The following is a 16,441-nucleotide window of genomic DNA, read 5'->3' as shown; positions in this document are numbered from 1 at the left end:
GGCATTGACCATTAGGCTGTGTCCCTGAAGATTGACCATGCTTCCCTGTGCTATATTTTTAGTGCAACCAGCAGTGATAATTTATTTGCTTAATATGCGCGCGACAACGTGTTAACAAATTGGCGTCGTTGCCGGGGACACGGTGCTTTCTAATAGTTTTATGCCAAGAATTTTTCGTTCAGGTACACCTTTAGTTTTTGATCCAGAAATCGAGCGAACTGCAAGGAGACTGAAAAAAGAGGCAGCAAGAAAGAAACAATCAGCTGGTCTCTTTGGTTCATTATCTTCCATACCCCCAGAAACGTCCACACCACAAGGCACTCCCTTGTGGAACGAACCAGATCCGATTTTTCCAAAAGTACCCCCATCTTCTCCTCAAAACAACCCTTAAAAACTTATTCCCCACCTTCCTCCATTAAATCTAAAACCACAGACTCTTCAGAAACCGAATCTGAAGAATCAGACATAAGTGGAGACGAAGCAGAAAAGACCCTTAGAGAGTGGGCCACTCAAGAGGTCAACCAGCAGCCCCTTTGCATTACATTTCCAGAAGCCCAGAACTTCGAACTTAAATATGGGCTGATTCATCTTCTTCCCACATTCCGCGGACGGGAAAACGAAGACCCACATAAATTCCTCAAGGAATTTCATGTGGTTTGTTCTGGAATGAAGCCTCATGCAGTTACTGAAGACCAGATCAAACTAAGGGCATTCCCCTTTTCGCTTCAAGATTCTGCAAGGGCATGGTTATATGAACTCCCATTTGGTTCCATCACCACTTGGACGGAACTTGCGAAGCTGTTCTTAGAGAAATACTTTCCAGAAACGTGAGTCTCCAGTCTCAGAAGAGAAATCCTTGGGATCAAACAAGGAAAAAGAGAAGTTTTACATACTTACTGGGAAAGATTCAAGAAACTTTTGGTACGGTGCCCACAACATGGGATCAGCGATTATCAACTCTACAATTGTTTTTGTGAAGGCCTGACACCTATGGAGAGGCGCTTGATAAATGCTTCTAGTGGTGGTTCTTTGGGTGACATGACCCCAACTGAAACCAGAGAGCTTATTGAAAAGCTGGCGATCGAGTCTAAACATTCTGGAAATGAAGATGAGTGGTTTCCAGATCAGCCAAGAGGAGTCAAGGAAGTCAGCAATGTTCATCTGGAAGCTCAGATATCTGAATTGACGAAAGTTGTTCTGCTCTTGACTAAAGAAAAAGCAAATGCAAAGAAACAATGTGGGATTTGCTTGAAGATTGATCACCCTACAGATATGTGCCCAATATTGCAAGAGGATACAGTTGCAGTCAAAGTTGTCGGGGGCTACCAACAGAATTTTCAGAATAATTATCAGCAGAAACAACAATTTCAGCAGCAACGAAATTTTCAGCAACCGGGTTTAAAGCACACAAATTTTCATCAAAATTCTCACTTTCAGCCAAACTTTTAGAACTTGAATTCCCAGAATCAGAACTTGCAACATCAACCCAGTAGCTCCAGTGTGGCCTTAGAAGATATAGTAAAGAGTCTTGCGACGAGCACCCAAGCATTCCAGACCGAAACTAGAGCTAGTATCAAGAATCTGGAGCAACAGGTGTCTCAACTTGCCAATTCTATCGGTCGACTGGAATCTCAAGGAAAGTTACCAGGGCACACAGAAAATAATCTGAAGCACAATGTGAGTGCTATTTCCTTAAGAAGTGGAAAAATTTATGGTAGCCCAAGCTTATCTGAACCAGAAAACAAAGGTGGAGAAGAAGAATTTGAAGAAGTTCTGGTGGAAGAAGGAGATGTGAAAGAGACAGAAAAAGGAGTTGAAACTGAAGAGTATGAAGAGGTTTTGGTTGAAGAAGAAGCTGAAAAAGACAAAGAAAAAGAAACTCCAACACTACCCAAGCCAATTCTGAAGGAGTACAAGCCACTACCGCCATTCCCATCGCGATTGAGAAGCACGAAACGCGAACGTGAGGACGAGGACATCATGGACATTTTTCGCAAAGTTGAGGTAAATATCCCGTTACTTGATGTTATAAAACACATTCCTCGGTATGCTAAGTTTTTAAAAGAATTATGTGTTTCAAAGAAAAAATTGAAATCTAATGAAACAATTAAAGCTGGTGAAAATATATCCTCTATTTTGCAAAAAGGTTTGCCTCCAAAGTGCAAGGATCCAAGGATTTTCTCAGTTCCTTGTAAATTGGGGAACCTTGATTTTCTAAAAGCCATGCTTGATTTAGGAGCTTCAGTTAATGTCCTCCCGTTTTCTATTTTTGAAAAATTAAAATTGGGATCTTTACAAAAGACCGGGACAATTATCCAATTGACTGACCACTCGACAATACACCCAAAAGGTGTACTGGAGGATGTTCTTGTCCAAGTGGATAATTTGATTTTTCCCGCTGATTTTTACATTTTAGACATGGGAAACTTGGACCCTTCTGATGCAAACTCTATTATTTTAGGAAGGCCTTTTATGAAAACTGCAAAAACAAAAATTGATGTTTTTAATGGAATGATTTCAATGGAGTTTGATGAGGAAGTGGTTAAATTTCAAATTAATAATGATGATTTTCCTTCTGAAAATATTTTTGTTAATTATATGGGTACCAGCAGTCCTTTGTTTGAGGGCTGCTATGAGTTTTCTAATGTCACTGTGCAAGAAATTTTTTTAGACATGAATTCATCTGATAATATATCCAAGGAGTTGGTAGAAGATAAGCTTGGGGAGGTGGAAAAGGTTGAGCTAGAATCTGCTAAGAAAAAATCAAAGACAAATTTGAAAAGAAACAAACTTTTGGAAGAAAAAGAGGGAAAGGTGATTTCTGGCATGAATCTGAAACGAAAAGAATCTGAAGAGAAGATTTCTGGGAAGAAAAAGAAGATCAGAAAGAGAAAGAAGTCTAATCAATCGAAAGACTTATCTGATAACTATTTGGAGTCTTTCCAGTTTGATGAACAAGTTCCAGATCCACCCATATTGCCATATTTGAAGGGATCTGGAGTCACAAGAAAAAGAGTTGAGCTTCAAGGAAGTCCCAACCACACCAGTTAATAATCTGGTTGGGCAAAGTCGAGCCAACGACCTTAAAAAGGGCGGCTTTTCGGGAGGCAACCCGATGAGTAGTTTTTAGTTTTTATGCTTTCAATAAAGAGATGGTCGCAGTTCCAAGCAAGCTTGGGGAAATCAGAGGATCAACATAGTTGCTGAAATTCATATTTTTCGCCACATCTTCGTCAAAATCAGATTTCTGCAACCTTATCAGGTACATTCTTTCCTAGCCTAGCTGCAACCCTTTTTGTTTTTATATTCTTTATTGAGCTGTCCATTCCTCTCTAAGCATTGGGGACAATGCATCATTTTAAGCTTAGGGAGGGTGTTGGTGTAAAATTTTGCATTTTTTGTTAAAAAATTTAATTTTTCAATTTTTCATAAAACTTTGCATTTTTTGTTAAAAATTTTAATTTTTCAGTTTTTCATTTAAAATTTTTAAATTTTATTTTTCATTTTGCATTTTATTTTTTTGAATTGCATTTGCATACTAAAAATTCAAAAATCCAAAAAAATATTTTATTTTCTGTTTTTATCTTTTCTGCATTCATAAATAAAAACCCAAAAAAATTTTATTTATAGTTATTTTTATTTTAATTTTCTGCATTCCAAAAAAAATCGAAAAAATATTGAAATATTTTACATGATATGAGGATATTATTTACATTCGATAGCTCTGTTAAGATGAAGTGTGATAGTTACCGAAAATAATAGTCTCATAACAATCAATTTTAAGAATTATCTCTTCAAGTGCTTTAAATGTTTTTGTAACGACGTAAATTTCCAAAACAATTTTTCATTTTAAAAACATGCTCTCATTCATAAAATATCATAGTATTCCAATGTATCACATGTTATCACAATAACAATTCCCAAGATCCTCAAATACATAAATCCTCTCAGTGTGTACGGATCATGCCGGCGCCTTCCCGCGATCCTCGCTAGTACCTGTAACACATAACACAACAACTGTAAGCATAAATGCTTAGTGAGTTCCTCAAAATACCACATACAACACATACGCCACTCGAGGCTATAATACGACCCTTCGGTCGATGTGTCTCAGCGGGACCCCCCAGTCCCGTAGCTCGTTGGACCCTCTGGTCCGGTCATAGCTCGTCGGACCCTTCGGTCCAGTCTGTGTCGTTGGACCCTTCGGTCTGGTCTATATCGTTGGGCCCTCCGGCCCGGTCTGTTCAACACATAGCATACATATAACACAATGCACATAATCTCATACATACACATAGCACACAAGACCCTCTGGTCTACACATAAATACCACTCTATGTAATGTATAGTGAGAAGACTCACCTCGGGTATCTCAGATAATCTCACACACGAAAACACTGATCTAGTCTCCGCCTAAACACATAAACAGTACTCTCGAATAAATAATGGCTCTCAAAGACTATATCACATCCCTTCCTACAATCCCACAGAAGGGTAAAAGACCATTTTACCCCTCCCCGACCCAAAAGTCCAAATGTTGACCAAAACCCTAAAATTCAACGAAAGTCAACAGGGGCAGTACGCGGCGCGTACCAGCTCTTGTACGCTGGGCGTACTCCGGCGATCCAGAATCGGGGTCTCAGACCCTTACGCTGCGCGTACTGAGATTTACGCCCAACGTAAGTCTCAGTTTCATGCATTCATGGATTTTGGTCTTAAATGGTTAAGACATAAACTCAAACTCCATATCTGACTTCTCTAAGACCACTTAATCCATAAAGTCGAGACCTTTAAGCCTTTGCATGGCTGTAAAGGTCCCCAATCACTTTAACACCTTTCCCTCTTCCTCATAAGGTCTAGATCTCATGCATGGCTCAATATTCACGTCCAAGATTGGATTTTTATGAACCTACATCTCATTTTACTCTGAAATATAGCAGATCTAGGCTTATGGAGACCATTTGCTCATAAAGTCTCCACCTTGGGACCAAAAACCCTAAAAGTTGGTCCAAGAAACACAAATCACAAATGACAAGGAAAGCTTTGAGCTTTTTACCTCAGGAAGAAGCTCCAACCTCTGTAGAACTCAGATCTACTCTTGTCCACCAACTTCTAGCTCCTAAAATGGCCTCCTCTTCTCTTTCACCACCTTGAAATGACACTTTGAAGCTTAGAACACACATACACAAGCTAGGAACGAAGGGTAGCTCTCTATTAGGGTTTCACTCTCTGAAATGGTGGCTGAGGATAAGGCCGTAACATTCCTTTTATAGTGCACAAGCCACAATTTAGGGTTTGCATCTGGGCCGGTTACGCCCGGCGTAACCTTGGGTACGCCCAGCGTACCTAGGCGAGTCCGCGTCCAAATTAAGCGCATGAGTACGCGCAGCGTACTCTTCAATGCGCCCAACGTACTCATTTTCTTTAATATTTCCTTTAAGGGCCAAACTTGACAACTTGGAAAAGAAGAAGGGTATAAGAGATGCACCTGAATTTCGGGATGTTACAGTTTTCAATATAAACCAACATACGAGTCAGATAATTTTTACAATGGAAGTGTGGGATGGAAAAACAAACAATGTTTTTGAAATAATTTCCTTTAATGCCTTAAAAAGAACCTAGATTGGATAACCCTTATCATTCCTTGAAGTACTGAACCCTATAGTTTCTACGCCTTTTGAGGTTAGGAGGGAACTCTCATTATACCCACAAAATAGTTATCATTCTTGAAGTATTGAAGATATGGTGGGCCTCAAAGTAAAAGTCGTGCCCAGTCAATAAATATATGTTAGAAATGGTACATCAAGCAACTTGAAGAAATCTGCAATTTAAAGTCAAATCCAAGTCAAGTTCAAGTCGAAATCAAGAAGCAAGTAAGTTACATCTGAAGAGTTGATCGAGACAAAGAAGATGTGTGGTATAATGAGATTGATCCCTCAATAGTGGAATCATAGGGGTAAGCTTGGATTTTCTGTCCATAATGGAGCTTACCGCGTTTACTGGACGAGTTCAGAAAAAAGGAGGGGTTGGTCAAGCTAAGTTTTTATAAACGAATTTTCGTGAAATTATTTTTTTTAAAAATACACTGTTTTCACAAATTTAATTCGGCGTATAAGATTTTTACTCAAGCCTGGTTTAACTCATTAAATATAATTATGAATCGTTAATATAAAGTATTGAGACTGTTGTCTAGGTAGTGATTTCATTGGAGCTTCCTCGTTGTGAAATCTGATCGTGTGACAAAAAAAGAGTGAAGTGTTTTGATAAAGTTTAAATTTTTAGTTTCCTTAATCTTGTTTTAGTTTTAATTCTAAGTTTCTTTTTAGGTTATCTACATCTTTCCATTTATTTATAATGCTTTATCTTTTTCTTACTTGAGGGCAAGTAAGGTTTAAGCTTGGGGAGATTTGTTAGATGTCATTTTATGCATCTTTTAGGGTAGTTTTCATTATTATTTAGTATCATATTTTGTATATTTGCATTTCATTTATTTAAATAATGTTCATCTCATGTATTTTGTTAGAATTCCCGTACTGCTCATGTTTTTATGTCAATTCCAGATAGTTCAAGTGGAGCAGTGCTTTGGGAGCAGTTGGATGCATGTTTGGAGCTTAAAATGGAGCTTGAACTTATGGAGTATGTTCAGGAATGATTGGAAGATGCTTTGGTCAAGAAACATTCGATCGAATTGATCACACGAAGATAGAATCTGCAATCTAAAGTTAATGGATGTTGCTGGCAGCTTTGACCCCCTGTCATTATTTTGACCATATCTCGAGACCGTAACTCCGATTGAGGCGATTCAAAATGATCTGAAAAGTAGACGAAATTTCGGAAGTCTTAGGCACAACATGCGATCGCAGGTTTCCTTTATGCGATCGCATGGGGCCTTTATGCGATCGCAGTTTAGGTCGCAGCTTGGATTCGAGGTTTTTTAGTGCCAAAAATTCATCCGGAAGCAAAAAATGAAAACCTGCGATCGCAGGTTGTGTACATGAGATCGCAGGTTGGCCAAAAAGTGTCAAAATAGCATCCTACTTCATTAAAAAGGCACGAGACGCGTTTACTTCAAAACCTGCGATCGCAGGTTGTGTACATGCGATCGCATGCACGTCGTTTTTGCTGCTGGACGTATAAATAGACCTTATAATCTTCCAGTAACCTAAGTTGGCGATTCCAAAGGTACCAGACAACGAAAATACAATTTTGGAGGCGTTTCTTCTCTGATTTTATCAATTTCTGAAGATCTGAAGACTGTGGATCATCTCCTTCAAGTAGATTAGTAAGATTAGTTGTTTGATGTCTCTTTTCATCTGTTTTCATCAGATTTTGGTCATGTCTGGCTAAACCCTAGTTTTCAGTTTTGCATAAGACAAGTACTTTTCATGTGATTGATCATTAGATCTGGTTTTTGATTTGTGTTTCTATCTAGATTCTTCAGTTTTAAGCTTAATGAATGTTTGATTTGAATTCTTGTTAGTCTGATCACCTAGCTAGGGTTTTATCATTCTAGTTAATCAATTAATAGAATCCGTAATTGTTCTAATTAACTGGTAATAAGTAACAAGTAATAAATCGGTTTAGTGTTTGGGATTTGACTTTATTATAAACTGTAAAAATCATATCTTTACGCTTTCGAGCTTGTGAGAAGTAGTGGGTATTGATGGGAATTTTACAAAGAACTTAATGCAACTTTTCTGATCTTAATTAAGAGTTTGTTTGATTAGACAGTAAAAAGTTAGGGTTAATTGAAGAGCTTGTTTTGATTAACTAGTTTAGGTAAAAGAGAAATTACTAGAGCTTGTTAGTTTTTCTCAGTACCAGCTTAGATAGAACACATCTCAAATAACCGGATCTGGGTTGATTGCATGATTAGGAAAGTCGTAGAAGAACTGAAAATCGTTTTTATATTGATTTTCGTTTAATTTAATATCACTGCATTTTTAGTTTTTAGTTTAATTAAAATCCCCCTTCTTAATAATTTATGTCTTAACTAGATTGTGCCTGATGCAAAAAGGCATTGACCATTAGGCTGTGTCCCCGAGGATTCGACCCTGCTTCCCTGTGCTATATTTTTAGTGCAACCAGCAGTGATAATTTATTTGCTTAATACGCGCGCGATAGCGTGTTAACACCTCCCGTTCGGTCTATTTCAACCGGATACCGGGGACTATTTCACCCCTACCACTACCACATAAAATCATAACATACTGGCACATATAACATAACAGATAGTGGCATACCAAATAATTATCACACATAAAATTATCTAATTACGAACTCCTACTAGTGGGCCGACATTGTGGCCTTAGACCCACTCCTAATGGAAGGTAACTCACCTCGCAAAGCTGAGTGTCGAATCTCAATGGGAAGTACCCTCTAACAGCTGCTCCGATGACTTCCAACTATCATAAACATAATAATACTCAATCAGCATCTATAACACCACCTAGGGTAAAATGACCATTTTACTTCTTGGTCCGATTGGATAATTCATAAGTCCCAATTCTAGCTTATTAAGCCCAGCCCTCTTATGGCCTAACAAGGACTCCCTAAGGGCCCACTAATTGCCCAATTTCTGAATTGGGCCTTCACCCCCAAATGGGCCCAAAAGTTCCAAGTCCTAATATAATAATTCCAAAGGGGTCAAATCATGGCCCAATAGGCCCAATACTCTAATTCTAGATTCCCAAGTCCAAACTTATACTTCACAGTGGGCCACGGGGCCCAAAAGCCCAGGCCTATTTTCTTAAGGCCCAAAAGCCCAAGACATTCATTCTGCATGCGTACGCGTGACGTACTTGGCACGTACGCCTAGCGTACGCTGGCCTTGACCAGAACGGGGAGTTGACCCAGTGCGCGTGGCGTACCAGGGAGTACGCCCAGCGTACTGGCCAGCTTCTTTGGGACTTCATTCATGACTTAATCCGTTAAGTCCTTATGTCCAAAATGTAGATCCAGGTCCTTTAAGACCTCCTAAACCATAAAGTCATGAACTTTATGTGCTTGCATGCATGGTTGGGGTCAAAACATAATTTTGATCCTTTTAACAAACTTTAAGACCCACTAACACTTGCATGGTTGTGGCTTAACCACCAAGGTTCGATTTTTAGGACTCTTAGTGCCTCTAAGAGCCCAAAAGGACAACTATTATGGTCTGAAATTATTAAGATGTAAGAAGCCTCAACAATGGAGTCCAAAAGTAACCTTAAACACCCCCATAAACAAATCTAAGAATATAATGGCCAAGTTTGGAACTTGATACCTCAAATTAGTCAGAAATGGTGCTAATCTTCTGGATCTACAAGCTCTTGGTGGAACCTTGCTCCTTCTTCAAGTTCCTTTCTCTTCCAAAGCACCAAAACTACACCAAAATACTCTCAAATGGCTTCCAAATCACAAGGACACACAAAAGTAGGCTAGGGTTTTCGTGGAGGCTGTATAAGGGTGAAGGGAGGCTGAACAAACAGGAGTAATGTTCTTTATATAGGGAGTAAACCCTAAATTTTAGGGTTTAAGGAGCTGCACACGTACGCTGGGCGTACTCCTGGTACTCTGGGCGTACGTGCATGTCCTCTGCGGTTCACTCTCACAAGTACGCTAGGCGTACATGGCAATGTACGCCCCACGTACGAAGCTTCCTCAGCCCGCTAATAAAGCCCAAGGGTCAAAGCCCAAACCAAACTTTTCCATACTTCAATTAAGATGATCAATAATAATACCTGGAAAATCCCGGATGCTACACTCGTCGTATATGTAAAATATATATGTGTATACTCTATCATGAATATGTTTATAAGATAAACTAAGTTGTAACTCGTGAAAACCAAGTTCGGTATGATTAAGACTTATATATAAACAAAAAAAGTTAATAATCGTAAATAAAAATGATAGCACATTGTCGATTGTAAGAAGTAATGAATTAATTTGATAAATAAAATAAACATAATACTTTAATAAAGATTTTGAAATACTTCTTTGTACAAATGTTTGAAGTTTTATTGGTCAAATTATTATCCTTATCTAAAATCAATAATTTTAATCATTTTTTTTACTTTAGATAAAACAATATATAACTAACCGTGTGTGTGAACACTGGGTCACACAAAAAGAACATAACCATTAACATGATTTAATATAAATGGTATATATGTTACACATGATATGTTATAAAGCCGATGGTATGATCCATAAATTTTTATCACGTATAATGTTATGAGCGATTGGTATATCACGTAAATTTGTATATATTTAAAAAAAAATAGAATTATAGGTTAATTTTATATGGATTTATCATAGCTATATATGACATTTTATAAACATATATCGACAAATCATGTAAATTAATGGGGATGTTCTTTACGGTCCAACATGGATGGTCTATGTATTTGTAAAAGATGATTTTGCCATCACATTCTTTACACATAATGAAAAAAAATTGTGGTTAAATTTGATATTCTGGGAAACCACATTGGCTATTTATGAAGATTACTCAATATATACCTAACTATATTAAAAAAATAAAAATCAACTTAAAAAATGTTAGTAAAAAAAAGTTGCTTTAGAAATTTCATTCTAAAAAGTTAACCTTATATATAAAATATAATTTTTTTATAAACTCAAATAAACGATTCAACATAATAAAATATTAATAAATACCCACTGAAAATAAATATATATACACATCAATAAATATATATGCGAAATATCTTAGCTGTAATCTTGAACCACGTGTCAAAAGGTTTTGAATCTGGAGACAACATAGAATACGAATTTCGAATTAGGATACAACTAGGATTTTATCCACCGCGCGATGCGGCGGCAGTAATTGATTTAAGTAGAGGAACTATTTCAGTAGAAAAAATCAGGGACCAAAACCATGTCAAGAAAAATGCTTAGAAATAAGCATGATAATGTAAAAAATATTTACATCAAAACGTAGATAAACTCGAAACACCCAAACATAAAAAAAAAAATACGTCGAAACGTAGAGAAACTCTAAATTTATACTGATATGTACATAAAAAACAGTCAAGTTTTTTTTTAATTAACAGGCGATATTTCTAAATTTATGTCGAAACGTTGACTAACTCGAATTTATACCGACACATCTATAAAAATAAACACATATCAATTTTTTTATAAAGTAAGGAATTCTACAAAGTTAAAAGCCGAGGTGGTTAAAGTTGTATTTTACAAAGTCGATGAGTGGTAACTGTATACAGGGGTAAATATGAAAATTTGAAAAATGAAGAGGGTTAAAATGATATTTTAGAAAATTCAAAGTTCAAGGGGTAAAAATAAAATTTTAAAAAATAAAAGGTGGAGAATGTAGATGATGAACTATTTTTTAAAGAGTCCAATGAATGTTAAAGGGGTAAAAAAATATTTTAGAAAGTATAGGGAAGAAATGTTCCATATAGTTTTATAAATAAATTGCTGAAAATAAAAAATAACATAAATGAAAGGGAGTAAAAGCAAAAAGAGTATCCAGCGAAAGGAGTTAAATAAAAGATAATAAAAGTGTAAGGGAGAGAAAGCAAAAGTAATAGCCACCGACATTGGTTTTTAGAAGATATATAATTTGTATTTGAAAATTTGAACGACAAGTGATATTGTTATCAAAGCAAGTGGATTTTCAATTATTTTAAACTTTTAAATGAATTAATATTTCTGGATTTTTGAATTAATTTCGGAAATATAAAGAATATTTTAGAAGTGTGCCATGTGGTAAAAAAACACCTCCCTATCTAATAAACAAAACCATATGTCCACGTGTCCCTTCAAAACATCAAATTTCTGCCAAAGTTAAATACCGATTCTACCCCTTCTTTGTTTCACATAGAATTCGATATTGAAATCCATATAACGCCCTGTTTTGTTTCAATTTTTATCGGTGATTATCGGAAATAACAGCTGTACACATTAATTCAAATTCATTACATACCTGATTAATAGCATATTATTATGGAATCCGATTTTCGTATATAAGGTATGATATCAATCATATCGATTACATTTAATTGAAATTATTATGTCAATTTAATCATATTTTGCTCAATATATACTTGAAACAAAACAGGGCGAACGTTCATTTACAGCATCGTGTGTTCCAAGGTTTTGCATCATCGACAATTGAGTTATCGGATATTCAATCACAGAGTTCAATCCTTTCGGTAAGTTTCTGCTTCTCAATGTGTATATGTATTTATTGGTGTCGGGTTTTATTACTAACTGTAATTTCAATGATTGGATCTACATATGTATTTAATATAGTTAAATGATTATTATGTTAATTTACCTACAAGTATCCATTGATTGACTGAGAATAAGGTATACATCAATATATATATATATATATATATATATATATATATATATATATATATATATATATATATATACATCAAGGTACACATCAATACAATACTTGTTGGTTATAATGATTCTCTCTCTCTCTCTCTCTCTCTCTATATATATATATATATATATATATATATATATATATATATATATATATATATATATATATATATATATATATATATGATTTTGTCCAATTCGGTCCAGATTAGCCTCTACATCCATCACAAGACAAGTCAACAATTCTGTCCAGATTGTTAACTTTTGTCAAAATCACCATATTTATGCATAGACTCAACCAATACACACATCATAACAATTCCATGACTTCCACACATAAATAAGGTTTAAAATAGATTTCTAACCTCTAGAAATCTTGAGGAATCTTAGGATAGATTTAATGAGGAGTATCCAACACTAATTCTACCATAAATGCTTCAAAAATACACTTCTTCTTCACTTGAATCAACTTCAAACTCCAAAGGAAGAAACCCTCTCATAAACACTCGCGCGTTGCGCAGAATACAACAATATATTACAAATATATGTTTTTAAATATATCCGTGACGTTGTTGTTAGCTCTTATATAATAAATCTTATAATAAGTTGATATAAACATTATTTGTTTTGAATTATATGATAATATAGACATCTTTTAAAATTCTATAATCTCAATTGTCTCATTGACCTTTATCTACGGATTACTCATGAATAAAATTAAATATAATATATGGTTCAATGATATTTATAGTTGTTGTTTTGATTAATTAATTTTAAAAAGTTTATTTGCTTAAGATTTTAATTTCTATCGTTGTAATTATTAAATCATCAAACATCGTTTTTGTTTTTAAAGACAACAATATAATTTTTGTATATAATGCTATTTTTAACTATTATTGTTGTAACAATTTTAAAATAACGTATTTGGAAACTCTTAATTAATTTAATTTGGTTTCACAAAGTTAAACTTTTTTAAAATTTGTTTGATAAATATTGTTAGTTTTTTTTATTGTAATGATTTAAAACAATAATATTGTTTTTGTTTTTAAAGATAACATTATAACTTTTTATATAATATTACTTTTAACTATTCCTATTGTACGTTATTTTTAAACTACTTATTTGAAAATTCTTAATGATTATAAAAAATAGTTTCATGTTTTATTTATTTATTTATTTATTTATTTAGGATTACGATTTAGGTTTAACACTATAATTTATAACTTTTAACTATTTATAAAATAGTTTCTCCATTTTTTTTAAGTTTAACTGAAATTATGATTTAAGTTAACCATTTAAAATTATACTGAAATTAATAATTTGACTATTTTGCATAAAATCATAAATTATATAAAAATTGTGACTTTAAAATGACAATTGTTCACATATGACAACATACATAAACTAATAAGTTAACTATAATATGTTAAAAAGTTAAAGTCATAATTTTATAAATATAAGTAAATTATGATATTTTAATATTTTAGTTTAGTTTAGTTATGATTAGAATGTCGTTTTAGCATTAATTTAACATTATTAACTAATATATAATAATTATTAGAAAGAAATTGAAAAGTCATGGAGGTTTCAAATACTTGCGGTGCATGTAAAAATACCTTTTTTATAAGTATACTAAGCGAATGCCCGCGCGTTGCGCATAAGCATCTATATAGCTGAAATCTTTACAAATATATGTTTTTTTAAATATATTATAAAGTCTTGAATAAGGTCTTTGCTGGCATATTCTTAGAGTGTTCTCACAGGTTCAGGAAAGGAATTTTTTCATGAAGCATGAATATAGTTAATAAAAAAAGATGAGACAGAGTCCACAAGGACAACTTTCTGTTTGAAATCGACGATTCGTTCCGTTTTTTCAAAGAAAAAGGGGTAGTTAAGAGCATCAATTTCGCCTTTTATATCTTATAGAAAATAGAGGAAGTCTAGCGCCGGTCCTAGTCTAGCGTCGGTCTGAGAGTGCAGCTCTATCGGTTCTATCGTGCCCCAATTAACGAGAGCCTCAGATAGACTAAGGATCTTAGGTGAGACCTAGAGTGCAGCCAACTAAACGCCAAAGAAATCGGAAGAAAACTTTGCTTTACAGAATTTATCTTTCTATCTATCAGTGAAGACTGAATTTAGGATTTGGCAATTATTGATGGAATTCCTTCCTTCTTTCTTGAAGTGATAGAATTCTTTATTTATTTCAGGAATTTCTGAACATGTTGTTGTTAAATTTGATATAATAATTTGTATACTAAGTTGATATAATATATTGATTATTTTGAGTTATATGATAATATGTAAATCTATTAAAACTGCATAATCTCAATCTTTTGAATAACCTCTACCCACGGGTTACTCATGAATAAAATTAAATATAATATATGATTTAATGTTATTTATAGTTGTTGTTATTGTTATTTATTTTTTTTAAATTTATTTGCTTAACGTTTTAATTTTTATCATTGTAATTATTTAAAACATCAAACAATTTTTTTTTATTTTAAAGGTAACAATATAATCATTTATATAGAGTTTTTTTAACTATTGTTATTGTAAATTATTTTAAGCTACTTATTTTGAAACTTTTAACGATTATAAAAATATATTAGTTAAATTGATATGACAATTTACTTTTTGTATTTAGCACTACAACTTATCACTTTTAAATATTCACAAAATATTCTTTGAGCTTTTAAGTTGAACTAAAATTTATATTGAAGTTGACCATGTAATGTTATATTTAAATTAACAATTTAAGTATTTTGTCCAAATTGTTCAAAAGTTGTAGCTTTAAACTGATAATGGTTTGCATACAATAACATATTAAATTTAATAAATTAAGTATAATATGTTAAAAGTTAAAGACATAGCTTTATAAGTAGAAGTAAAAATATTATTTTAATATTGAAATTTAGTTTATTTATGATTACACTTTAGGTTTGATACTTATTTAACATTATTAACCAACTTATAATCATTATTAGAAAGACACTACAATTTATCACTTTTAACTATTTACAAAATATTCTTTGGATTGTTTAAGTTAAACTAAAATTTATATTTAAGTTGATCTTGTAAGGTTATATTTAAATTAACAATTTAAGTATTTTATATAAATTTTTCAAAAGTTGTAGCTTTAAAATGATAGTGGTTTATATACAACAACATGTTGGACCTAATAAATTAAGTATAATATGTTAAACGTTAAAAACATAACTTTATAAGTATAAGAAAATATATTCTTTTAATATTGAAATTTAGTTTATGTATGATTACACTTTATATTTGATATTTATTTAACCTTATTAAGCAACTTATAATCATTATTAGAAAGAAATTGAAAAGTCATGAGAGTTTCAAATGAATGTGGTGAAAGGAAAAAGGAATGAAAGTTTCAAATGAATGTGGTGAAAGGAAAAATGATTCTTTTATAAGTATATAATGATGACTAGGCGAATATCCGCGCGTTGTGCAGAATATTAGTATATAGTTGAATATTTATAAATATATGTGTTTTTGTTAATTATAACAATGAGGTTGTTGTTAACTTTGATATAATAATTATTATACTAAGTTGTTATTAAACGTTGATTAGTTTGAATGATATTACAATATATACATCTATTAAAACTATATAATATCCATCGTCTCAATGAGTTCTACTCGCGGGTTACTCATAAATAAAATTAAAAATAATATTTGGTTTAATGTTATTTATAATTGTTGTAATTGTTAATTAATTTTTTTAAATTTGTTTTGCTTAACATTTTAATTTCTATCATTGTAAATTATTTAAAAACATCAAACATTGTTTTTGTTTTTAAATGTAACAATATAAATCTTTTACATAATGTTACTTTTGACTTTTGACTATTGTTGTTCTAAGTTATTTTTAAACTACTTATTTAGAAACTCTTAATGATTATAAAAATAGTTTTAGATTTTTTTTAGTTATTTTGGGATTACAATTTAGATTTTGCATTTAACACTACAATTTACATATTTTAACTATTTATAAAATAATATTTTGATTTTATTTTAAGTTTAATTGAAATTTCAACTTAAATGAACCCTT

General features: G+C 32.9%; 1 protein-coding gene across 1 annotated transcript; it reads left to right on the top strand.

Moving 5' to 3' along the window:
• Positions 1-990: 990 nt before the first annotated feature.
• On the top strand, positions 991-3,051 carry LOC145163937 (uncharacterized). Its single transcript, XM_079082673.1, has 3 exons — positions 991-1,311; positions 1,450-2,499; positions 2,701-3,051. Exons 1-3 carry the CDS (start codon positions 991-993, stop codon positions 3,049-3,051), a joined length of 1,722 nt encoding a protein of 573 aa, XP_078938799.1.
• Positions 3,052-16,441: the final 13,390 nt, after the last annotated feature.

The sequence above is a fragment of the Lactuca virosa genome, chromosome 3, assembly GCF_052849685.1.
Source record: "Lactuca virosa cultivar CGN04683 chromosome 3, Lactuca_virosa_CGN04683_v6, whole genome shotgun sequence".
Taxonomy (NCBI): domain Eukaryota; kingdom Viridiplantae; phylum Streptophyta; class Magnoliopsida; order Asterales; family Asteraceae; genus Lactuca; species Lactuca virosa.
The sequence above is the reverse complement of the archived record's forward strand: the minus strand, read 5'-3'. Positions and strand labels throughout refer to the sequence as shown.

Bases quoted from the DNA above. Each gene is read 5' to 3' on its own strand.
- LOC145163937 (XM_079082673.1), top strand. From the start codon at position 991: ATGGAGAGGCGCTTGATAAATGCTTCTAGTGGTGGTTCTTTGGGTGAC. The intron at 1,312-1,449 runs GTTGTCGGGGGC...CCAAACTTTTAG, and splicing joins AGGATACAGTTGCAGTCAAA to AACTTGAATTCCCAGAATCA. The intron at 2,500-2,700 runs GTTTTTAATGGA...AATATATCCAAG, and splicing joins CTGCAAAAACAAAAATTGAT to GAGTTGGTAGAAGATAAGCT.